At 45.8% G+C, this 25,151-nt stretch overlaps 1 protein-coding gene across 2 annotated transcripts in view; it reads left to right on the forward strand.

Moving 5' to 3' along the window:
- Positions 1-25,151, forward strand: part of ARHGAP26 (Rho GTPase activating protein 26) — a 522,575-nt gene that overhangs the window by 445,931 nt on the left and 51,493 nt on the right. The window contains exon 21 of one of the 2 annotated variants that reach the window (XM_075541758.1): positions 11,040-11,233. The exons of the other annotated variant lie outside the window; for it this stretch is intronic. Coding sequence (XP_075397873.1) covers positions 11,040-11,082 — 43 coding nt within the window. The 3' untranslated portion in view covers positions 11,083-11,233. Of the gene's footprint in view, positions 1-11,039; positions 11,234-25,151 lie in introns of those variants that run through there. 2 annotated transcript variants of the gene reach the window in all.

A 25,151-nucleotide genomic window follows, 5' to 3' on the forward strand; every position in this document is an offset into this window, starting at 1 on the left:
CCTGATTTAAAAGGAGGGCCTGGTAGCGAAGTGGTTATGAGTTGAGCTTCTAGTTACAAGCTGAAGAGTTTGAAACCACCAACCTCTGCTGGAGAAAGATGAGGATTTGCACTCCTGTAAAGAGTTACATCTCAGAAACTCACGGGGTAGGTCTGCCCTGTCCCATAGGATCGTAGTGAGTCAGCATCGACTCAACAGCAGTGAGTTTGATTTATGAACTGGTTAAAGGGGCAGCACACCACCCCAGTCTTCCCACAGCTGCTCGGTTTCCCAAAGAAAAGCTCGACAAGGAGTTGATTACATTGTAGTAGATCACTCTCCATTTCTCAGAGAGAGTGTCACCTGGGAACTTGTTAGAACTAGGAACTTTGAGCCCCAAATCCAGACCTACGGGATCAGCAACTCTGGAGGATTCTCCCGCCCTCCCCCACCCCACCCCCATCAGTTTTCTGAAGCCTGCAGGTGAATCAGATAACAAGCTAGAGTTTGAAAGCAGCTGGTGTAATGTAGGAGGCTGATGGACTTGTTCGTCTGCACGAATAAACTCAGGATGTACAGCGGAGCACGCATCATGACCGGCACTCTCCCATTGCCCTGCAGGGAGGAGAGCAGTGGGCCCCAGGGCGCCCTTACTGGACTCAGGCCTTTGAACAAGTTCACAGTTAAAAGGTAGATTCTCAGCAGTGGGTGGAACTGGAATAAACCGGTTCAAGCCCTGGTCACATTGATTTGTTGAATTTCCAGCTGATGTATGGGACTGAGGAGCGTTGCATTTGGTTCTGGAGGGAAAGAGGCTTAATAGTTTGTAGACTCTACTGGGAGGCCTAGCCAGCTGCTTTGTTATTGCTTACCTCTTGGTCACAGGTCAGAGAGGGCAGGTGGACTCAGTAATAAGCCAACAGATATTTGTATTTAGCATCTACTGTCTGTGTGTTTAAAGGAGCCCTTTTGGTATAGTTGACTGCTTCACTGAAAGGTAAGCAATGGGAACCCACCAACCACTCCTTGGGAGAAAGATGAGGATTTCTGCTCCCATAAAGATTTTCAACCTCAGGAATCTCAGAAATGTGTTCTATTCTGCCTTGCAGGGTCACTATGAGTTAGAATTAACCCAGTTGCCTTGAGTTGTGTGTGCGTGTGTGTGTGTGTATGTATGTGTGAGATCTGTGAGTCATACAAATGGCTAGACACTGGGATGCTACCCCAAAGGTTGGTGCTCTGCCTTCAGAACCCTGCGGAACTGTTCTGCTCTCTCTCCATGGATCCCGGAATTGGAGTACAGCAGGTAACACCACCATGTGTCACCAGAGGAGGTGAAGACAGGCTGAGAGGAAAACAATGCTCAGAATCTGTAGAATTAAAGTCATGGATCAGCATTCACTTATACAAAAGATTTTAAACCTGTAAATTAAGATTTTCCAAACTGGTGCAGATTGGGGATGGAGGACAAATGTGGGAGCGGGATAGCGGGGAGGGGTGTTAGTTAAGAGCTGATAAATAAGGTTGAGCTGAAAAATTCCAAAGATTCTTAACTGTAGGACATTTGAGCCTTTCGTTGTGAATCTTCCTGAGTGCAAGTGGTAGGCCACATTTCCTAAATGCCTCTGAGCATTAAAAAACTCAATAAATTCACCACTATTGAATCCTTTCTATCTCATACTGACCCTATAGGGTTTCCAAGACTAACTCTTTACAGGAGTAGAGAGTCTTGTCTCTCTTCTGCAAAATGGCTGGTAGTTTCAAACTGCTGACCTTGCAGTTTGACCATAGATCGTGGAAATGCTCCTCTAAATTCATCATCCTCTTTTGAGAAATGCATTTCTCAAAGTGGTGGTCCTACTTGCTAGAGATCCTGCAAGAGAGCAGAGATTTTGTTTGCATAGAAACGTGGGGTCAGAAGTAGTTCTCTGACAACTGAAATGGGTGATACCTGGAAACTCCTTGTTGCCTCGGGAAAGCTTTCAGATCTGATGAAAGGGAAAGCCTATTCGAATGTGTCTGTGACACTTAGGAAATTGCTTGGCTCATCGCACATGTGCCACCTAGAGCATCCCAACTCACAGTGACCCTGTAGGACAGAGTAGAATTGCCCTGTGGGTTTCCAGAACTGTCAGTCTTTACACGCTTTATCTTTCTTCTATGCCATAGCTGGTGGCTTTGACCTGACCTTGTGAATAACACCCCACTCACCCCAGTGCTCCTCTAAATAGTTCATAAAAATTGGCTGCTCCTCTTTTTACATCGTTTGCTGTTAGACTGCCCGCCCCCCGACCAATGAACAAACCCGTCAGTGTTGCGGTCTTCTTGGGTGGTGGTGTGTTGATGGTAGTGGCGATAGGTGCTATCAAGCCAGTTTCAACTCACAGCAACGTTCTTACAACAGAACAAAATACTGCCATGGCCTGTGCCACCACTACAACCACTGTTAAGCTTGAGCTCATGATTGTAGCCACCGTGCCGATCATTGCATTGAATGCCTTTCTGTCTTTTGATGACCCTCCAGTTAACCTCCCGATAACATGTTCAAAGCAGACGAAATGACGTCTTGCCGGCCTTGCTGCAAAGGTGCCGTCTGGGTGTGCAAGGCAGATCTCATCATGCCTTTAGCAGTGGCACAGTCATTCAGAGCCTCCCGTTCTGGGGTCTTCCTTGCTGCTTGTCACTTCTCATGGATCATGTGCCACTTCAGCAATGTCTCACCCCCTCTTGAAACAGGGTTTAGTTTATGCCTTGTCTCTGTAGACTTGTGTGAAGCGTCAATGATTTCACCCAAGCCTCACCATAAGTTTGTTGTTTGCTCTTCAATTTTAGTAGAATTCATGTTGCTCTTTTTAAACTGATGCCTTTCATCCTGCTTAGTGCCTCAAACTAGATAGACATATGTTATACCAAGTTATAGGAGTTTATTTTGGTGCCAAAAATTTAAATTCATGCATACATGTTTTTCATAATACATATTTATCCTGAGCTTTTTGAATCTCTCATCTGAGGCCATGGGAAATGTCAGAGTGACAGTCCCTACTGTGGTATCTGCACTTTTGAACATGTTTTTAAGGGGTCTTGTACAGCTACTTTGCTCAGTGGCATACAGTATTTGATTTCTTGACTGCTGCCTTTCAGTAGTACTAGTATTATGTTGAGATAATAAAATATTGAAAAAGTATATAAATAAATAAATAAAATATTGAATTAAAAGAACTAAAATTGAATTAGCTTCAAATAATAAGATATACTAGAATCAAAGAATCACTAATCTTATCAGACAGGCTTCATACTGTGTACATAGTCTGCAGACTTGGGTGTGTGCCCTTGGGAACCTCGTCTAGCCATCAACTTCATTGTTTCTCCATTGAGTGGAGCTGGTTGGAACTGCTCTAATAAGACTAGAAGCAAAATTGCAATCCTGAGGCTTCACTGAGGGATATTTTCGAATTCCTCCCTAGCCCAAGTCTCTGTATATTAGATTGTCATTTTGGCAAAAAAAAAAAAAAATCCCAGTTGCTGCAAAGATCATTGGGAAATGTAGCTGTCTTGTGATGCACTTCCACCAGGCTTCCTCTCAGTGCCACCCCCTTTCCTCTAGTGGGGTTTTTGTCACATTGCTTTGATTCCCTTAGGGACTGAAAGCAGCTGATGGACAGGGCTTTCCCTGCTTCTGTGTCAGGTTTGCTCAGTAAAGGGATACATAGTTTCTTCGAGGATCAATCACCTCCTCACTGCTTGGGTCCTTGTGGGAGAGAAGCTATGTCTTCAGAAGACAGTGTGTGCTATTCCACAAAGATGTACGAGGGGTTACAGAAAAAAAACAACACACGGAATTTCGTTGGGCAGAGTGACACAGAGCTTTTGTGGTACACATGTTCCCCCACCAGACAAGCATGGCGCAACTCTTGAGGTCGTGCATCCAGTGACATAGCCTGGGAAGGTTCTCTCTGGTGAATTTTTTCATAAAAGCAGTTTTGCTTGGGAAAAAAATGCCACAGAAACTGTTGTGATGTTGAACACAACTTACAAGGACAGCGCTATGGGGAAAACTCAAGTGTACGAGTGGTTTTCTCATTTCAAAAAAGGTAAAATCAACCTCGTTGTGGACATCTGTCAACTTTCTGAACAGACCAAAGTGTCAGCTCCTAGTGCCTTTGGACTTCATTCCACCAGGTCGGGCTGTTAATCAAGCTTTCTACTTACAGGTTCTGAAAAGATGCATAACAACGTGTGACAAAAAAAGAGTCCTGGAAAGCCTGGGCATGCTAATCAAATAAAGACAAGATCCACGTGTTAGTGACTAATTTGATTGACAGGCTCATCCAAGACAGCAGTCCAACCAAGTACTGATCTAATGATTATTGCAATCATTTCATTATTAGCAGAAAACCGTCCTTTGTTCTTGCTTAGCTCTTTACCATTTCCTAATCTCAGTGAATAGCCAACATATTTTCATCCTATATTTCCTGGGGAGCATGGAAGTGACCAGTTGAATATTTACTGCGATGGTCTACGTGTACTCTAGAGCTCTTACGACATCAGCACTGGCGTCAGCTACCTCTGACAGTTCTTCCCAGCCAATTAGGAAACATTTCAAATGGGTTTCTGAATGGCGCAAATGGTTTCCTCTCGCAGAGGGATATGAAATAAGCAAGGCCAGAGAATAATTTATACTTTTGAAGTAGGGTGTTAGCAAATAATACTGAAAGTACCATATTACTACCAAAAGAATAAGCAAATTTGTCCTGGTTACAGTACAACCAGATTGCTCCTTGGGGGCAAGGATCACATACTTTGAACCTGTTATCAAGAGATACCAGTCCCTGGAGAAGGACATCATGCTGGGCAAAGTAGAGGGTCGGCGCAAAGGAGAAAGGCTCTCAACAAAATGGGTGACACAGTAGCTGCAACAACAGTCTCAAATTTGACAGTTGTGAGGATGGTAAAGGACCGGACAATGTTTCACTTGTAGGATCACTCTGGGTCAGAGCTGACTCAACAGCACTGTCGGCAATAACTAACCTAATAAGATGGGCACTTTGAATCCACCTAGTGGCACCTTGGAAGAAATGAGACCTACTGTATAGCCCAGAAAAGCCTAGGGTGTTGTTCTACTGTGTCACCTAGGGGTCACCGTGATTCAGAACTGTCTCAATGGCAACAACGTTGTTGTTTTTAATTAAATACTGACTGTTGAAGACCATGTTCCAGGTACTATGAAGGAGTCTAAAATCCACCTACTTCTCAAAGCTGTTTCCTCCCACACAGAAGAGATAGGATCTACAGACATGGTGAGCAATTCTGCCAATACAAGATAGATGTTGACTAGTAGACGAGTGACATGTCTTTAACTCAAAAATATGGTTGAATTATCTTTGCAGTTGTGCAATGTATAGGCAAAGGTTCTAGTAATCTCCCTAGCTCATCTTCCGTGTCTGCCTTGCAACTTCTAAGTACTTGTTCTCCTTTGATCCCACTTTTTGTGAGTGGAGGAAACTTCTAATTTCATACCCATTTTTTGGTCTTGTTAGCTAGGAGGCCTTCTGTGGTAGGGCAGGTTGACTAGAGAAACAAATCCATTGAGACTCATAGATGTGTAAGAAAGAGCTTTATATCAAGAAATAATTGTACATCAGGAAAACCTCCCAGCCCAGCGCAACTTAAGTCCATAAGTCCCTCTTCAGACTCATGAAGCCACATGAAATGATGCAGAATGCAGGAAGAACATTGGCAGGTAAGCACAAAGTCTTGTGGATCCAATGGACACAACTCCGGGGCTCTGGCAGAAAACAGGGTCAACCCGCAGGAAGGTAAAGGTAGGGGGGAGGCAGGTGGTTCTCGGCCCTCCTCAAGAGAGGGCCACACCTACAAGGAGGCACCATCAGGCTGTGACCTGATTGTCGGTTTGCACACCACCCCTGTACTCATAAATCTTCAAGTGGACATGAAACTGTGTAACGACCACACCTCTGTCACATGCTGCCTTTGACAAGCACTGGGCTTTAAAAGGTGGCACAGTGCCCCGAATGTTTGTATCACAGAGGTCTGAATGGAGCCAACACTTTAGAAGCGAGGAAACTTACAGTTTGTATTAGGAGGGGAGTGGTGGCATCGGGAGGAATGAAGAACGGGGATCTGATCAATTAGATATGTTACTGTTTTGAAGCTTGGGCGTTTTATTTTGTGCCCACTGGCATGTCTGCAGTTCATTTTTTACTCTCAACCAGCAGTTTGCTAATACTTGTGGCAGCCAAAATCTCTTAACATTGTCTTGCTTAAAGCCCTGTGTGAAATGTCCTTTTAAGTGGAAATTGAACTCACAACCTTGAAGGCTTTTGTTCTGGCTTTATGTGGGAAAGGAAAGTTCTTGGGAATAAGTCGCTCTTTCAAGTTTAGCTCAGAATACGCTCTACTGTGGGACCGGGGAAGTTTTGGCCTAAGTGTTCATGCAAAACCCACATCCCTGCGTAGGGATAAGAGCTCTTGTTTTACTGATTTTATTTTACCAATAAGGCAGTTGTGAACTGAGTTCTTTTATCCTCATAAGCCACTTGTTAGATTTTGCCATTGAATATGAATCAATTAGGTCATATGGCCACGGGTTCATCATTACAAATAAGATTATATTTTCTTTGCACATGTGCCCAATATCTCTAGGCTCATCTCTGCCTCCTTAAATGTCAACTCTTGGAATGTTTCTCTTTTCAAGATACAGTCCAGTAACTACTTCCAGTGATGAGACAGAGGAAAGCTTAGCACGGCCTTAGTTGAGGTGATTTTTTGAAAGTCAGCTCTGAATCGGACCATAGATCACTCTATTAAGCAACCTTATCCTAAATGCTTCCATCGACGCTCAGTGAGCCTTTCTGCCATTAAGTACTCCTCATTTTTGATGGACCTTGTACAAGCGAGTTCACAGCGTAACCCACTGAACGTGGCACCCCTGGGAAAGAATTAGGTGTTTGCAAAAACCATTCGGCAGAAACCTAGGCCCTCCTACAGAATGTGATATGTTGTCAGTGTGTTGGGTGCTCTCTGTAACTTTCAGCAAAGGCCTATTTATGGACCATCTCAGCCTTATGTTTGGTGTGTGCTTTGTTTGAGAATTATGTAGAATTATACGGATTGATAATAGTGCAAAGAAAACAATACCATCACTATTCCGATGACTCCGAGTCTCTGAGTCGGAATCAGCTCAGCCGCAGTGGATGGGTTCAGGTAAGCTGACCTATGTTGCCACCTCTAAAGGATGCTCTTTTGTCTTTTCCTCTCTCCAGGGGGCCCCTTCCTTTCCCTGCTGCTTTCTTATCTCCCCCTTAGGGCTGGCACAGCTCCATGTTGTCGCTGAGACATTGCAGGGTGTCTGTCTAGCTGCCGCAGTCAGGACATGTAAGAGCCATACTCTGTTTTACAAAGTGGTCCACGAAACTAAAGACAACATAGGGGTTTTTAGAAGCTGGATGGATAACAGGTAGGGGAGATGAGAGGGTTATCACTGCGGAGGAACAGAAACATCTAAAAGGAAATGATAGGGACTTTCTCTTATGTGGTATATAATACAAATCCCCTTCCATAGCAGCTCGTGGTCCCTGCTTCCTTATAACCTTGGTTGGCAATGACTCTTTGTGGCCCTGAGCTTCGTTCTCATAATTGTATCTTCTGTTTATGCCTAGTCACCTCTTCCTATGGTTGGCTGAGCTTACTTTTTAGCCAAGGCAAGCCACTGGCTGGCGACCAGCCTGTGTATGGAAGGCCAGAATCAGATGAGTCAATCATTTGTGGGCATAAAAGTCAAGCTTTTGTGGTCACAGCAGCAAAGCCTTTCCATAGACACTGAAGGTAGAGCACGTCAAGGATCTCCATGCCTAAGATATACTTTATTTTGCATGCAGTTTGAACAATCTGGGTTGGTAGGTTTTGCAACTATGTATCGTGGGTGAATTCGGTTCCAAACCCAGAGGGTAACTAAGGGCCATAATTTGAGGCATTCCCCCAGTCACCATCAGGCCAGAAAGCCTGGTCTAATTTGTTTCAGGTTTTATTTTATATTTTAATAGTTTTCTTGGCATGTACCTCACATGTCATACAATTTAACCACTTAGTCACAGTGAGAAGAGTTGTGCAGTCCTCACCACAGTCAATTTCAGAACATTTTCCTCTCACACTCGTGGTCATTTCTCCCCCCCCCCCCATTCTCCCCTGCCATGTCCCTAGGTAGTAATTAATGCAGTTGTTATCTCTATAGATATGCCTTTGGTGGATTTTGCATCTAGAAAAGTATACAAAACACAAACACGAAGCAAATAAACCAAAACAACAAGTAGGCAAAACATAAAAACTACACCTGAAAAGAAAGCAGAATATATTTTAATATGGAAACAACTTTAATATGGGTCAAAAGGGAGATCAGATGACAAGTGGCTATATTTTAACCTGACCACACCTTCCAGAATCAGCTTTCCTGTGCTGTCTGACTGCTCTGCAATCACTAAGACTCACAGCCCTGGTCTGTGGTCAGAGGGTAGTCCCTGGAGGCTTGATTCATGGGAGGACTCTGTCATCCATCTTGGTCATCCACATTTTCTCCCACTTTATCTAGGACCTCCCATCGTCACCACCTTCAGAGTTCTCCGCAGTGGTAGCCAGGTCCCATCTAATCCTTCTCGTCTCAGGCTTGTGGAACTGGAGATACATGTGGTCCATTCGTCCACTGGTTTTTTTCACTCTTCTTGGCTCTTGATGGAGAGAGACCAAATGGCCGTTCACGTGCGTTTAAAACTCCAGTAGCCACTCATCAAAGTAGCATGTCGGGTATTGTCTCTTAAGACTGTGTTATGCCGCTTGATCTTAAGACTACAGTCCCGAGGTCCAAAGCCTAACAGCTCATTCCTTCAAGGTGTTTGATTATATCTAAGAAGTTTTCACTGATGTAGATTTTGCACCAAAATTGGTGAGAGGGAGTTGGGAGTATAGAATATTGGCATGAGGATTGTTTCATTTTTAAAATATGTACCTGAGTGAAAAGTCGGATTTATCCTCCAGAATGGTCAGCAGCCATACTCCCAGCCTGTGGAGAAAGCACGATTGCTGTCGTTCCAATGTGCACAGAGAGGCAAGAGAAAGTAGGACCTGTACCAGAGAACTGGCTTCCTGTGCTTTTCTCTTCCTATTCTCGGTCAAGGCATTTCAGTCTTTGCAACCAGAGTATCCCCTACTATGACCTTAGCTTGTTTATTCACTCAGCCATTCAACAGAGATTTACTGAACATTTTCAATATGCATGCATACCTTCTTTTTTCAGTCTTAGGTCTCTCCTTAACTTTCAAGGTAGCGAAATGTTTTATTTTTCTATGACATTCCATCCATGATATTTCTGTGATATACCTATGATATTAAGTTTTTTGGATTTTAATTGCATAATCACAACTAAGTCACTCCTATAACTGAGCTTACAAGGTCGCGGAGTTGAAATAACTGTGTTATTAGGCAAATGTCCATTAGTTAATGAGTAATCCATTAAGTGACTTTTAGACTCCCTGTTTGCCTCTGCCTCCACGGGAGCATTGCCAGTTCTGAACTCTTTCCTTTGATGATTGGTTGACTGATTGATTGTGAGAACAGCATCTTAAACACAAGGTAACACTGAAATAAACCCACTGCCATTAAGTCGATTCCAACCCACAGCAACCCCATGTAGGATATATGAGGCTACCAGTCTTCCTGGGAGCATCAGCCCTGTCTTTGCCAGAGAGCACTTGATGAATTTGCCCCGCCAATCCTTGGGTAGCAGCTCCATGCCTAGTCCCCAAGCCCAGCAGGGTTTTTCATGCTAAGAAGGGAGCAAAACTGAAAGAAAATAATAACCGCAAGGCAAGATTGGAAGGGCTAGATGCTACTGGACCGTGTGCTTATGGAACTCCAAGACAGGCTGGCCCAGGAAGGCTATGTGATCACATTAACAGATGACCTGGGGGTTGTGAATTATGGGTTGTATTCAGACAGACAGGGTCCCAGAGCTTCCTGAGAAAGGACAACAGTCGGCAAGCGCAGCAACGTGCAGGGGGGACTGTTGCGAAAGCAGCTCAGAGTTGACTTCCTCGGAACTTACCCTTTCCACCTATAATATTACAGTTGTTTCTTGGATCATCCTGAGTTTGGCTTATTTAGGCACAGAAACGAGGGAGGCCATGTCACGTTGTCTCCCCATTCCAGAATTCCATGCTCTGTGGAGCCAGAGGGAACATCTAATGTTGACTGGTCTCCTCTAACTTGCCGGAGAAGTTTCCTATTTTCATCACATTGTTGCTATATAGTCAAATAGACATCTGGGAATCTATTTTGTTGAGGCCCTGTTTTGTTTTGTTGGGGTTTTTTTTCCCCCACAAAGGGCCTGTTTTCATTTCAAAGTGTCACTCGAGACTCTACCACATTCCACATCCTCCTTTATGCTTTGGGCTTTATATTGTAAAGAGTCAACAAAATCAACGTAAAAATACATGGTATTCATTCTGGCTATGATATAACCCAAGACCAAACCCATCTAAAAATGCTGTTTACCTGGGAATCAGGCTGTCCCACTAAGAGAGCAACATGCAGCTGTGAAATTTGAGTTCCTGCTCATGAAAAATGTCCCAGAAACTGTTGTGATATTGAACACAGCTTACAAGGGCAGTCCTATGGGAAAAACTCAAGTGTATGAGTGGTTTACTTGTTTCAAAAAAGGTGAAATTTAGATTAACAACAAACCTCGTTCTGGATGTCTGTCAACTTCCCTACCGGATAAAAATGTTAACTCACATTTAGAGTTCATTCCACCAGATCAGACTGTTAATCAAGCTTTCTACTTAAAGGTTCTGAAAAGATTGTATAACGTATGTGGCAATAAAAGGCCTAACTTGTGGCAGACGGGGGACGGGTTTTGCCACCACCATAATGCACCTGCTTCACACAGCCATCTCAGTGTGCCAGTTCGGGGCAAAAATCAGCATGCCTTTCTTACCCTGCACACCTTACTTACCTGACCGTGCTCTGTGTGACTTCTTTTTGTTTCCAAGAATGAAGAGGAACATGAAAGGACAGCAATTTGATGATGTGTAAGAGTGAAGAAAAAAAACGAGAGAAATGCTATCAGCCAACCAAGCAGATGAGTTTGAAAATTGTTTCCAAGAATGGAATCACAGATTTGGCAAATGTGTTAAATGTAATGGGGAGTACTTTTAAGGTGATAAGGTTGCTTTGTTAAAAAAAAAATTTAAATACATAGCTTTGGGGAAAAAAATCTGGCTTTTTGAGGTACCCCCTCATAAGTTCCCAAACTTATTTGGCTTACCATAGCCTTTTCAGAAAAAAATAAAATTATTTTATTTTGGCACTTAAAAACTTGTATGTTTTAGTTCATTCAGGCTAAGTGTAGGCATCTGCTTTTACAAGGCCCCTTTGGATCACTGGGACACATTGGACTTACAATGCACAAAAACCCAGCTGTAGAAACTGAGGCTAAAGCAGCGGTTCTCAACTTGTGAGTCACGACCCCTTTGGAGGTTGAATGACCCTTTCATAGGGGTCACCTGATTCATGAGAGTATAGCAGAATTACAGTGATGAAGTAGCAACAAAAATAATGTTATGGTGGGGGGGTCACCACAGCACGAGGCACTGTATGAAAGAACCGCTGGGCTAAAGGGAAGCAGCTCGGTTCCGTGCATACTTGTGAAGCTCGGGGCCACTGGCTGCAGGGACTGAGATGTTATCATCAGGGCTTCCCGCCTTTCTACTGCAATGTTGACTCTGTACGTAGATAAGTCCTATTCTTTTGATTTGAAGATGGCTACCAGCCAGACTTACTTTCTTAAAACTCCAAGTCAAGGATCTTCTGCTCAAAAGTCTGAACAGTAGTAGGCCAACAGAAGTTGGCCTAATAGAATCACAGCCCCATCCCTTAGCCACTCTCAGTGACTTGGAGAACAATGTTCTGATGGTCAAGGCCTATGTTACAAGGGAGCATCACTGCACTGAAAACCTGGGCTGAGACTGGAGGAGGGGTGGCCCACCCAGGGGAGAGACGGCCCAGACCGCAGAGGCGGTCTCTCCGCTGCTGGAGTCCCTCTCCGACAGCGGAGATGAAGGTGCACTGTATTTTCCCTCGGTAAGTTCTCCTGTGTTTCCTGATAAGAGCTTTTGGGTGGGGGGATGGGAGATCCAAATGATTTCTGTAGAGTTTCTTTCCATATTCACAGTTAACTGGCTACTTCAAGAGTAATGTATTTTATGGGTTGTTATTTTTTTTTAATGCTGTCTTCTTACTTAGCCCTGTACTACAGCTGGTTTGTGTAGAAAACAAATTTCTGAGCAAAGGCTTTCATTACCAGTCCCCATACAGATCATGCCAAAGGATAAGGCAGACACCAGTGCGCTGGGTTTGGGTTTCCATTTGTCTCGAGGGCAATGCTGTGTACAGTGCGTGTTAGAAGGCAGGAATATGAAAGGCCTGGCCACTCCTTCAGTGAGACTCGTGGGCATGCAAGAACAGTACATCTTCTGATGTGCACCACTGGGAGGTGGCCTCTTTGGGTGACTCGCCAGAAATGGCGGGGCAGAAAACGGCCAGCTCGCAAGCTCTGTGAAAGTCTCCAACTTGTGGTGACGTCATCCAGAACTCAACTAAAACAAGACAAGGGGCTGACTGTTGAACAGGCCATCAATTGCTCCTATGCAAGTTCAAGTTAAGACAATCAAAATAAATCCACCAAAGCCAAGATACAACCATGAATACATCTCACCTGAACTTAGAGACCATCCCAAGAACAAATTTGAGACATCAAACACGAATGACTGAACACCAGATGAGTTGTGGGACGACATTAAGAAGGTTGCACACGAAGAAAGAGAAAGGTGATACCAAGGCAGGAAGGACATAAAAGACCAAAGTGATGTCAGAGGAGGATTGAAACTTGCTCTGGAACACAGAATAGTTCAGCGAATGGAAGAAGTGATGAAGAAAGAGACCGGAGCAGAAAATGTGCCAAGGCAGCTTGAGAAGACAAAGAAAAGCATTATCACAAGGTGCACAGAGATATGGAGTGAAGCAAACAAAAGGGAAGAGCATGCTCGGCATAGCTCAAGCTGCAGGAACTGCAGGAAACCTTGACGTGCGGAGTTGCAAGATCGAGGGTTCTATGGGCAAGATGGTGAATGTCACAGGAAACATCAAAAGATGATTGAAGGAATACACGGTGTCACAGGACCGAAAAGAATTGGTTGACATTCAGCCATGTCAAGAGGTAGCATCTGATCCAGAACCAGTGGCACTGAAGGAAGAAGCCCAAGCTGCACTGAAGACAGTCGCCAGAAACAAGGATCCAGGAATTGACAGGATACCAACTGATAGATTTCAGCAAAATGATGAAGCACTGGAAGCGCTTACTAGTCTATACCAAGATTTAAAAGATGGTTTCCTGTTCAACTGATAGGAAGAGATCCATTTTTATACCCACTCCAAAGAAAGGCAACCAAACAGAATGCTGGAATTATCGAACAATATCATAAATATCACAAAACAAAATTTTGCTGAAAATAATTCAAAAGTGAAAGCAGCAGTACATTAACAGGGAGCTGACAGCAACTAAAGTCAGATTCAGAAGAGGGCATGGAAAGAGGGCCCTCACGGCTGATGCTAGATGGAGCTTGACTTGAAGCAGAGACTACCAGAAAGATGTTCTCTTGTGTTTTGCTGAGTGGGCAAAGGCAGTCGAGGGTGCTGAAAAATAACACTGAAAAATGCCGAGCATGCGCAGCCCAGTGCAAGCCACCACCATACAGTCCTGGCTTCGCTCCAACAGAGTGCTGTCAGATAAGACAGAACAGAGTCAGCTGCGCTCAATGGGAGCGCCCTGGACGGAAAACCGACGGGGTGATGCTTATAGTCAGGGGCCAGGCAGGTACTCTTCCTTGTAGAACAATCATTGTCCCTGAAGGAAGCTTGGTGCGGGTACTGGATTAGCATTGGCCTGTTAACGGCGAGGTTGGAGGTGCCAGCTCAGCAGTCACTCTGTGGAAGAAAGAGGAAGCTCTCTGCTCCCATGAAGATTAACAGCCTCACAGTAAAGTACCAGTGAGACACACATTATTCCTCTGGTTCCTTGAGGCTTCCTCACCCCCCACTGTCATACCCCAGTCCTGCCCTTCGGTTCTGGCTAGACCAGAACATTTACACTGGCACAGATAGATAAGAGCTCGGGAAGTACGGAAGCCAGGTCAGATAACCCCCTCAGGAACAGAAATGGGAGTAGCGGTATCAAGAGAGTAGGGCGAAGGGAGGGCGGAGGGGAGGAAGAGGAACCGATGGCAAGGATCTACGCATAATCCACCCCTACCCCCAGGGGGACGAATGACAAAAATGTAGGTGAAGCGACACAGTGGTCCATGTAAGACATGAAAACAGTAATACTTTATGTCACCCTATATAGGGTTGTTATGAGTCTATAGCAATTGGGTTTTTTTTAATTGTTTGTCTTTAATTTTTTCAACCAGCAGCCTCACTTTCCAGACCAGGGAGATGAAAGACTTGTCCCAGATCCCCACACTGGAAGGCAGCAAAATCTGCACTTGAGTTGGGCCAACAAGCATGCTGCCACATCCTAGACTGGTCCCTCTTTCCTAAACATGGCGTGTGCCCCAAGATGTGCACCCATTTGCGATCCTGAGAGTGGACAGACACAGAGATGACGGCAACACAGTCCTTCCCTGTGGAATGCAGTTACTGTTCCGCCCCCCAGGGGTGGCAAGAGGACTCTGGGTTAGAGCAGCACTCCTGTCCTCCCAAGTCCTGCAGCCCTGACGGGGAGAGCCAGCTCATTTGACTTCCAGCATGTTGGTAGAGAGGTCGATCTCTCTGTAAGCATTCCATAACCCTCTCATCCCAAGTAAAAGGGTCTTTCCATACTTGTGAGATCTCGCTCTTACTTGTGCTCAGTTCCATCATGAACAACCTTCTCGCAAACGTTGACTGTCCGATTGTCACTGCTCTTCTCCCCGAGTCGCAGAGGTCGCAGCAGCATGTGTGTAACCCAGTCATGATAGCCAGAGATTGCATTTCAGCCAGCGCCCTAGTTTATGGTCATGCGTGGGGCTGCCATTCCCAAGGCCACCAGTTTGAAAACACCAGCCCCGCTGGGGGAGTGCTTTATAAACCCACAGAGGCAGTTCTGCACTGTCCTAGAGGGTCACTGTGAGTCGGAATTGACTCAATGGCAGTGAGTTTGGTGAGACTTCTCTTTTTTTACTTGAGACTGCAACATCCTTTTCTTTAAAAATAAAAATACTTTTATTGGGGACTCTTACATCTCTCATCACAATCCATACATTCCTCCAATGCGTCCAGCACATTTGCACATATGCCGCCATCATCATTTTCAAAGCATTCTCTTCCCACTTGAGCCCCTGATATCACATCCCCATTTCTTCCTCCTCCCTCCCCCCCTGCCTTCCCTACCTCACGAACTCTTGATAAGTTATAGATTATTTTTTACATATCTTAAATCGTCCTCTGTCGCCCTTCACCCACTATTCTGTTATTCGTCAGCCCTGTGAGGGGGTTCTAGGTTGATCCTTGTGATCGATTCCCAGTTTCAACCCCCATCCTCCCCTAATCCTCCTGGTATCACTACTCTCCTTGTTGGCCATGAGGGCTTTATCTATCCTGGATTCCCTGTGTTGTGGGTTCCTATCTGTGGTAGTATGCATGCTCTGGTCTAATCCGATTTGTAAGGTAGAATGGAGGTCATCATGTGGGGGGAAGGAAGCACCAAAGAGCTAGAGGAAAGTTGTGTGTTTCATCCGTGCTGTACTGACTGGCACCCTGCCTGGCTCATCTCTGTGTGGGGATGTCCACTGTCTGCAGATGGACATTGTCTTCCTTTTCATTTCTCTCTTGTCTATTTATTTAGCTTGAGTGCAGGTATGGTTGCCCCTGAGGGGCTGGGATGGTTTCAATACAATTTTTGGAGAAAGCTTTACAGCTCGGGCCTCATCTCACCTCTCCAAATCTATGCAGCAGCCACCACAGTGTCTCTTGGTGCTAGCTGAAACTGGGGCAGCAGTTTTATGACATGTAAGCCCTTACTAAGGTCAGGCATCTGGCTTTCCTTGTAAGTCTTGTGTGCTGGCAGGTTCTGTGCTGGTGCATGTGTACTCCGGCAGAGTTGGTGTGATGTTTCGGCAAATGTATTACATGGCACAGATATCTTGCAACAGCTGTTGCCTGAACATCAGTAATTAACCAAACAACACCCAGGAACCTGAGCTCGTCGCTCATTTGAACATCCATGAGCAGTGGAGCCAAGTGGGGATCCCGAAAACACAGCAGGTAAAGAAAGACTGAGAAAGGAAGAGAGGCATTCCATGTCAGAGTGCCCAGAGCCACCTGGCAATCACGACAAAGACAGGAAGAGATGCGACAGCGTGTGTCATCCTTATTGTGTCCCAAGGCAAGCACACCAGCCCATCAAGAGTTGCAGGTTGCAATATTCTTGGTCATATGAGTCTCTGTGTTAGCACTTTTAAATAATATAACATACAACGACTTCCACAGCTGTCTTATGCAAAACAATAAGGAAACCCGATGCCGAGAGGACAGTCAGTCTCCCACTGGTTCTGGCTGAATGCGGAGCATACTGTCCAGCTGGAGAATTGGAAGCGCTCTCTTCCTTTGGTATAAGGAGGAGCACGCCACAGCAAACGTTCTTGTGTCCTGACGATCAGCCTGACTGTCAGGATGGGGATAAAGGGCAGGCTCCATCTTCGTGAATTCTTGCCACCACTTTGCCGTGCTTGAGCAGAAACCGCCTGACCAAGCAAATGAACAAACAAACCTTGTCCGAGTCATAGTTGCCCCACAGAACAGAGCTGAACCGCCCACAGGGCCTCCAAGGCTGCCATCTTTGTTCGAAGCCCACTGCCTCGTCTTTCTCCAGTGGAGCTGCTGGAGGATTGGAATTGCTGACCTTTCTGTAAACAGCTGAGCTGTTTAACCACCGTGCCACCAGGGCTCCTGCACCGCAGGACAGGTGACTCAACCGAGGTCCAACAAACACCTGAAATGCAGAGTGCCTGGTTGTTGCTGAGGAAAAGAAGTTGCCAAAGACATAAACCACTTGCTAACAAGTCGGCACCAACTATGGCAGCCCCCGGAGGGCAGAGTAGAACTGTAGTTTCTGATGACTGATGTTTTTAGAGCGGGATCATTGTCTGTTCTGTGGGACCTCTAGGTCGTTTGGAACTTCCAACCTTCCTGTTAGTATAAACTCATGTTCCCTGCGTGAGCCACCGGGCGCAGGCAGAGCTCTTCTTTTACTGAGGAAATGAGGCAGACTGACTGGAATCGGTATCACCTGGGGTTTGCTGGCTTCAGCAAGCAGTCTCCAGGTGCCTAGGGTGTGCCAGGCCAGTGCTGGCAGTGTGTACCTGTGAAGAGCTGTGCCCAGGTTCAGTTGGGGCTACCGGGCCCTGCCGAGAGGGAGGTGGGCTGAGGCTGCAGTGGGATCCAGAGGAAGGTCAGTTGCCATTCTCTGTGCTGCATCTTGGGAAGTAAGTATCCCAAGTGAAGATCAGGGCAAATAGGATTCCTCACGTACAAACATGGAAGACCAGGCTGTGTGCTCCAGACGTGACAATGCTCGGCAGGGTGTGTGGGGCTGCATGGGCAGAGGGTTGCCAGGAGGAAGAGTGGCCAAAATGTACACCATGTGTATTTTGAGGCAGGGCCAAGATGTTTGTTTTTAAATTTTTTTAAAAAGTTGATATTTAGCCATTCCTGACATCTGGCCTTTTGTTTAGCATTGCATGTACATAAGACCTTATTTAAAGGAGTTCTGGTGGTGTAGTGGATTATGTATTGGACTGTGAACCAAAAGATCAGCAGTTCAGAACCCCCAGCGGCTCCACTGGAGAAAGATGAGACTTTCTACTCCTGTAAGTAGTAACTGTCTTAGAAACCCGCAGGGGCAGTTCCTCCCTGTCCCATAGGGTCGCTGTGAGCCAGAATCCACTCAATGACAAGTTTGGATCGGATCTTAATTATAACTCTCACCATCACCTGCTGAGGTCAGTCTTCTTTCTGTCATTTTACATATTAAAAAGTGAGCCATGAAAATGTGAAGAACATCACTTATCCCAAAACCAGACAGTTCAGCACCAGAGACCTCGACTTTCAGCTCCTCACAGGTTGGTTTTGGTGACTAAGTATGTCCGGGGTGGGTTACGGCCGTTCTTGCTTCAACGCGCTGAAAGAATTTACGTGGCAGACACACTTTTGTAAATCCAAAGTAGCTTTTGAAAGGGAAAGGGAAGTGTCAGGTAGGCGGTGTCAGATAGTGCACACTATCCCTGGAAAGTGTGCCAGGCCACATGGTGGGAACCGTGGGCAAGTTCGCGACTGAAAATGGCCATTTCCGGGAAGGACAGAAACACACAGAAGGTAATTCCAGAATGGGCGGGTGGAAGCAGCATGCAGGGCCAAGAGCAGGGAATCCTGAGAGAATGCCAGCCCCAGGAGATTCCCACCCTCTGCTTGCAGAGCACCCCCAAGCAAGAGAAGTTGTAAATTAGCACCCCGTCAGCGTGAGAGTTGTGCATCCTATACTGGACTCATGCTCATGGTGCTGTGTGGTCGGCGCTGGTAGACACAGGTTGATGCCCGCCAGCTACTGCTCAGCAGAAAGCGGAGGATGTGCTGTCTCCACTGAAGTGAGCAGTTCTGCTTGGTCCCATATAGAGCGTTGCTCTGAGTTGGAATTGATTCTATGGCTGTGGGTGGGTGGTTTTATCCTGACATATGGAAGAGAGAATGACTTTGTCTTAGATCCTACACTAAGCCAACAAACTTCCTGCCATCAAGTCAATTTGAATTTATAGCAACCCAGTAGGACAGAAGAAAAATATTCCATAGAATTTCCTAGACTGGAAATCCTCATGGAAGCCGGCAGCCTCATCTTTCTCCCCCAGAGTGGCTAGTGGATTAGAACCATCGACTTTGCAGTTACCAGCCCAACATCTAACCCACAATACTGCCAAGGCTCCTGGCATCACACAGTACTTGCCCTGAACTTGACATTTACCCTCTGTTGGATTTTTACTCGATGGCTGCCGCATGCTGAGCTTGATCTCCCTGACAGGAGCAGGATTACAAGCAGCAACTTTCCCTTTGTTTGAGCCAATCCCAAGGCATCCCCAGCTTTCAAAACCAATGATCCGCCTTAGAGAAAGACCTGGGTTATCTTCCTGCTTGCGCAATTTCATCAATTCGCCTTCCCTGTTGCTTAGACAGCTTTAAAAAATCAAAGAAAACAAACAAGCTGCCATCAGCAGGACAAAGTTTCAGTGCCTCACTCCATTCAAAAGCAAAAGAGAGGAAACAAGGAAATGTCCCTAAGCAAGGTCTAGCTCAGTTTGCCTTTGCTCCCCCTGCAGTGCAGTGCAGCCCCTGAAAAGCACAGTGGGGGGGGGGGCGGTCTCCAAGATGCATCTCTGAGGCGCACACACAGCGCTGGAACAGTGCATAACCTGCTACCGTTTGTTTTTTAGAGGAGGCGGGCAGAGGCGATGTGACCCAAAGGGTCACCAACACTTGCTTGTTCTTGTAGTGTCTCTCGAAGGAGCTACCAAAGAAAGTATCACAGTGGTTGCTTCTGAAATGGAGTTGGGGGCAGGGCCAGTGGAAGGGAGGCTTATTTCTCCCTATATTCTTTTCGTTACTGTTAGGAAATTTTACCAGCTGAGATGGATATACAAATAAAAGTGAAGAGCTTCTCCATTTCTCGAGCAGGGTGAAAAGTATTCATATATTTTATTTACAGATAGCTATTTCTGGCGAATTATACATCAGAAGGGCATTTGGAATCTGCAGTTGAGAAGCAGGCGATCCGCCTGCAATATAGGATTACCTCGGATCATAAGTAATTGGAGCCCTCGTCCAAATACTTGCTGATACACGACATCTGAGTTTCTGAACAAGTGAGCAATGAAGTCCTATATCGAACCCCTAAGCCGCATACCTGTCGAAGAGTGATAAGTGCACACGGGCAGCCCCTTTGCTATGTGGCCAAGTCCATTGTCAGCAGTGAGCAAGCTTAAGTGTAAACCTGTGATTTAACTATATTTCTCATTTGCTGTGGAGCCTCAGGAAGGATGCCAGAGAGAAACTAAACTATGTGCCCAGAATACATCTGCTGCTCCAGCTCACTCTCCAGGAGCTTCGTTCCTTGGGAGAAGAAGCCCAGAAACTCTGTGTCTCCTTCCCCCCCCCTCCATCCCCACCCCCAGAGGGCCTTGACTCTTCATTTTCCTGATGCTTCAGCAGGAGCCAAGTGGCAGTATGTTAACAAATAAAAGTTCAGGCAGCTAGAGTCAAGCTTGCGGCCGGTAGGATTTTTAAACAGTGACTGATCAAAGGGCAGGATAAACATCTTGAAGAACATCTCATGGGAAACATAAGCAAACTGCCCGGGCGCCCTGCACGTGACTTCGGCACTCATTGGTAACCACAAAGGAAAACTTTGGTATCACCTTGTTGTGGAACTAGGGTATCTGCCACCCCAAGATGGGGACCCTTTTTTTCTCCCTTGCATAAAGTTGTGATAGATTCGCAAAGAGCCTTGCTGGTACCATGGTCAAAGTGCTCCGCTGCTAACGGAAAGCATAGCAGTTCAGACTCATCGCTCCTCGCATGAAAGATGCGGTGGCCTACTGCCAGAAGGACTGACGGCCTTGGAAATCATATGAGGCTGTTCTGCTCTGTCCTAAAGGGCTGTTTGATTCTGAATCACTTGGACGACAATGAGGTTGCAATGTTCCCAGAAATGTTTTAGAAATAGGTATATGTGTGTATGTATACACACACACACATATTTAAAGTAAACTTTTGTGTTTGCTAAAAAGGCTGAAGGAAATTATGTATGGCCTCTAGTGAAGTGTCTGACTCAGAGTGACCCCATAGGACACAGGGTACAGAAGAACTGCCCATGTGGGTTTCCAAGACTGTAACTCTTTATGGGAGTAGAAAGTCTCATCTTTCTCCCACTGAGCAGCTGGTGGTTTTGAACTGCTAGTCTTTCTGTTAGCATCCCAGTGCATAGCCCACTATCGGTCAGCATGGACTCAATGGCAGTGAGCTTGGTTCTGGTTCTGATGAAAAACAGTGGAGACCTAATAGTACAGGTCCTTCTTTGTTTGCACAGAGCTTAACATCCACCTGGTCCAGGAGGGTTGTTTTTTTTTATGTTCGTTATATTAGAGAAGAGGCTGAGCTTGTTGTTTCCTAGCTCTGCAAAATCAGATGTATGTTTCTTACTCTTATCGTAAGTTTGGGAGAAAACGGGAAGAAGGGATTTTTCCACCAGCTCTGACTTTCTCCATCTGAAGTAAAGGCTGTGAAAATAAACCAGAGCCATCTGTGTGAGTTGCAGGTCCTTCTCCTTTAAGCCAGAGATGTGCCCTGCATTTGTTCCTAAAGAAAGATGAGAAGTCACGTCACCTGGGTAGAGAAACATCTGCTGCAGTAAGCTACAGCAGAGAGACTCGCCAGGCACGTTTAGTTTTGTATTTATCAACCGAAGATCACTTTTTAGCTGGTGGGAATTCATGAGACTCTTCTCTGGGAGTTTGTTTCATGTGGGAATTTACATCTTGGCTTGCCAGGTGACACTGTTTAGAGGGTTGTTGTCTAATGCCATCAAGTCTATTTTCTAGTTGTTTTTCTTTCTTTTTTTTTTTTTAAATTGCATGTGTCTTTTTCTTACTTTTTGGCTTCCCCTCCCTTCCCCCAGCAGGTAACCATCAGGCTTTCTTTAGGTTTGAAGACCTAGCACAGTGACTGCATGGGCCCAGGCATAGGCAATTGTGAGACCATCGCAGAACCAGGGAGCGTTTCACTTTGGTGTGCATAAGGACCCTGTGGGTCAGAGCCGACCCATTGACACCTACCACCACCATCAACATCTTCTTACTGCTGTGACTAATGCTGCAGTGCACTTGAGTGTATGTCAAGTTGCTTTTCAATTCAAAGCAACCCCATATGCCCGAGTAGAAGTGCCTCAGGGGGTTCTGGATGGTCATCTTCATGAAAGCAGATTGGCATATCCTTCTGAAGTGTGTCTGCACGGGTTCTGGCCTTTGTTGCTTTATTGGGACATGAGCTACATATCATACAATGCAATCGTTCAACCATCTCAAGCAAAGCTGTCCACTCATCACCACGTATCGATTTTAGTTTTTGCTAAAAAAAGTTTCAGGTGTCTTATCCGATGATCATTCCTCATGCAATTGTCAACTCATAACCTCAGAATACACAGTGCCTTAGTACCCAGAATGGGGGAGGGTGGAACAGGAGAAGATAATGACTATATTCATGTAAAGCCAAGATTTGGATGTCATTGAATTAAACTACAATCTCAATAGGTTTCATTTCTCCCACTCATCTGCCATTACTTTGAGCAAGTCATTTAGCCTTTGTATTATATTGTGGGATCTCATTTCTCAGGTTGCCTGTTCATAGTTGTTGTACTAGTACACATTTAATAGTGTCCCTGCCCTTCACATTCATCGGTGTCTTTAGTTAGGTGATGAGCGATGCAGTCACCCTTAAGTATGCACTAAGCATTAAGAATAACCATATTCGCTTCCAACTGTGTATTTTTCACCAAACTGAGCATCTTCAGGAACCCTGGTGACTTACTGGTTGCAAGTTGGGCTGTGATTCACAAGGTCAGTTCTACCCTGTACCGTAGGGTCACTGTGAGTCCACGTCGACTTGATGGCAGTGAGTTCTTTGGTCTGGTTTGTTTTCAGCATCTTCAGGGCACAGACCACATCTCTTTTCCTCTCTGTCACCACCCACTCACAGCAGGGCTTGGCATATATTTGGTGCTCAGTGCATGCTGGATAAGGAATCAGGTTCCATAGCAAGTCTGCAGGGTGTTACGGGATCATCCCCTGGAATATATGGGAAACCACCAAACACAGTGCAGAATAAAGGGCTGGTGACCTGCTCCTGGGAGCATGCCATCTCAGAGACCCCATGAAATGCTTCTCACTTACTCTGAGGCCCTACATGACTTTGCAGTTTAGGTTGATTAGGAAATTGATGTTCAAAATTAGCACCATCCTGGCCAGGATCACCATTCTCCACTTAATAGATTTGATAGTCAACTATCGGTGCCACGTTGTGCAGCTCCTCGGGAGCTGGGACTGGGTCTTACATCTGTTAAGCATCTTATACCCTTCTTGGAATTGAGGAGGCACCTACTACATAGCGGTGGGGCCAGAAAGCAGAAAAGGCAGCGAGGAGAGAGCTGGGGGGAACCCAAGTGTAAATAGTAATGTGTCCGTCTCTGGACCAGCCTTTGACTGCCCATGATGTGTTGTTCTTTGTGACAGGACCAGGCTCTGTGGCCCTCTCACTGTGAGTGTCTTGTCAATTGCTGCCTTCACAGCACAGAGCAGACACTGGGTGCTGTGGTCTCCTTGAGTCCACCAGTCCTGAATCACCTTCCCTATGGGTGATCCTTGCTTCATTAGGATAAAGTTAGGACTTTTAGATCCAAGATGCTGGGTAAGCACCCCTAAAGTATTTGGAATGAGCCTTTAAAAGAATCTTGGGGTGATTTCTTGGGAATTTATTTCAACTTGTGGTAATTTACTCCAAGATGGGCTTCTCATTGCCCATAAACAATCTGGTGGAAGGTGGCAGTGAGCAGGCTGAGCCATGGACAGGGGAACAACTGGGGTGTTGGAGTCAATAACAAGAAGGTGAAGCAGGTGGGGGGCGTGCTCGGAGCAACAGCAAACTAGCTAAGAGGAGGTACCAAGTAGCAGAAATAAGGGGAAGGTGACAGTGAGGCAGGAGGAAGGTAAAAGGAAACAGAAGGACCAAGGAAGCAAAGCAATGGATAGAGTGTAAACATAGCAGTGTACATATGTAAATACACTAATCCACAAAAATAGAGGCATTGGCCCATGAACACATATTTATAAGGCAATACACTGAGGTAGGGGGTGGACTTTGGGCCTCTGCTCATATCCTCCCTCAATACAAGAACACTTGTTCTAACCAATCAGTAGTCTGAGATGTTCACCCTCCCGACACAATTGCTAAAGACAAAATGGGTGCATAAGAAAATGTGAAGAAGGGGGATGGTGCCCGGCTATTAAAAGATGCAGCATCTGGGGTCTTAAAGGCTTGACGTTACACAAGCTGCCATTCAGCAGTGAAGCAACAAGTCCACATGGAAGAAGCACACTGCCCGTGCAATCATGAGGAGTCATAAGGACCGGGTAATAGGCATCAGCAGACACATAACAAACAAAAACATTTTGTGAGTACAAGGGGGGCTGGAGAAGAGATCCAAAGCCCATCTGAGGAACAATCTCCCCACAGAGGGGCCTCAGGGAAGGGACAAGACACCAGGGTACATTAAAGCATCAGTGAAACACATTGTATTCCTCTGGTTCCTTGAGGCTTCCTTAACCCCCACCCCCCTCCACTACCATGACTCCAGTACTGCTTCTCAATTCACACTAGACCAGAACATGGACACAGGTATAGAAAGGGATGGGAGCTCACGACACACAGAATCCAGGTACAGGAGTAGGAATGGTGACAGCAGAAGGGTAGGGGGTAGAGGGGAAGGGAGAAAGGGGGAACCCATCACAATGGTCGACACCTAAGCATATACCCTTCTAAAGGGGGAAGAATGACAGAAAACGTGGGGGAGGGAGACAGCGGTCGGAGTGAGAGATGAAGATAATCACAATGTGCAATCGGGGGGGTTCCAAGGGCTCACTAGAAAGTGACTGTCTAGAAAAGAATGGAAACATGCCTGACCAAAGTGATGGATGGATTGTGATAAGCGTTGTACGAGCCCCCAAAAATGATTTTACGAAAACCTGGTGGTAAGTCCAATGTGAGGTAAATGCACACTTGATTTGTGTCTGTGGAGAGCTCTATATTGAACGCCTTTCGCTCCTACTCTTGGGACTAAATGTCCTCCATCTCCACTTCCTCTCCTCTCCTTTCTTCCCCATCCAGCCCAGATTTCTGCCCAGCCGCGCCACCAGCACTGCACTTGCAAAGGCCGTCAGTGACGTCCTGCCCACGCCTCACAGACCCTTCTCCTC

This window comes from Tenrec ecaudatus, chromosome 2 (genome assembly GCF_050624435.1).
Source record: "Tenrec ecaudatus isolate mTenEca1 chromosome 2, mTenEca1.hap1, whole genome shotgun sequence".
In the NCBI taxonomy this organism is placed as follows: domain Eukaryota; kingdom Metazoa; phylum Chordata; class Mammalia; order Afrosoricida; family Tenrecidae; genus Tenrec; species Tenrec ecaudatus.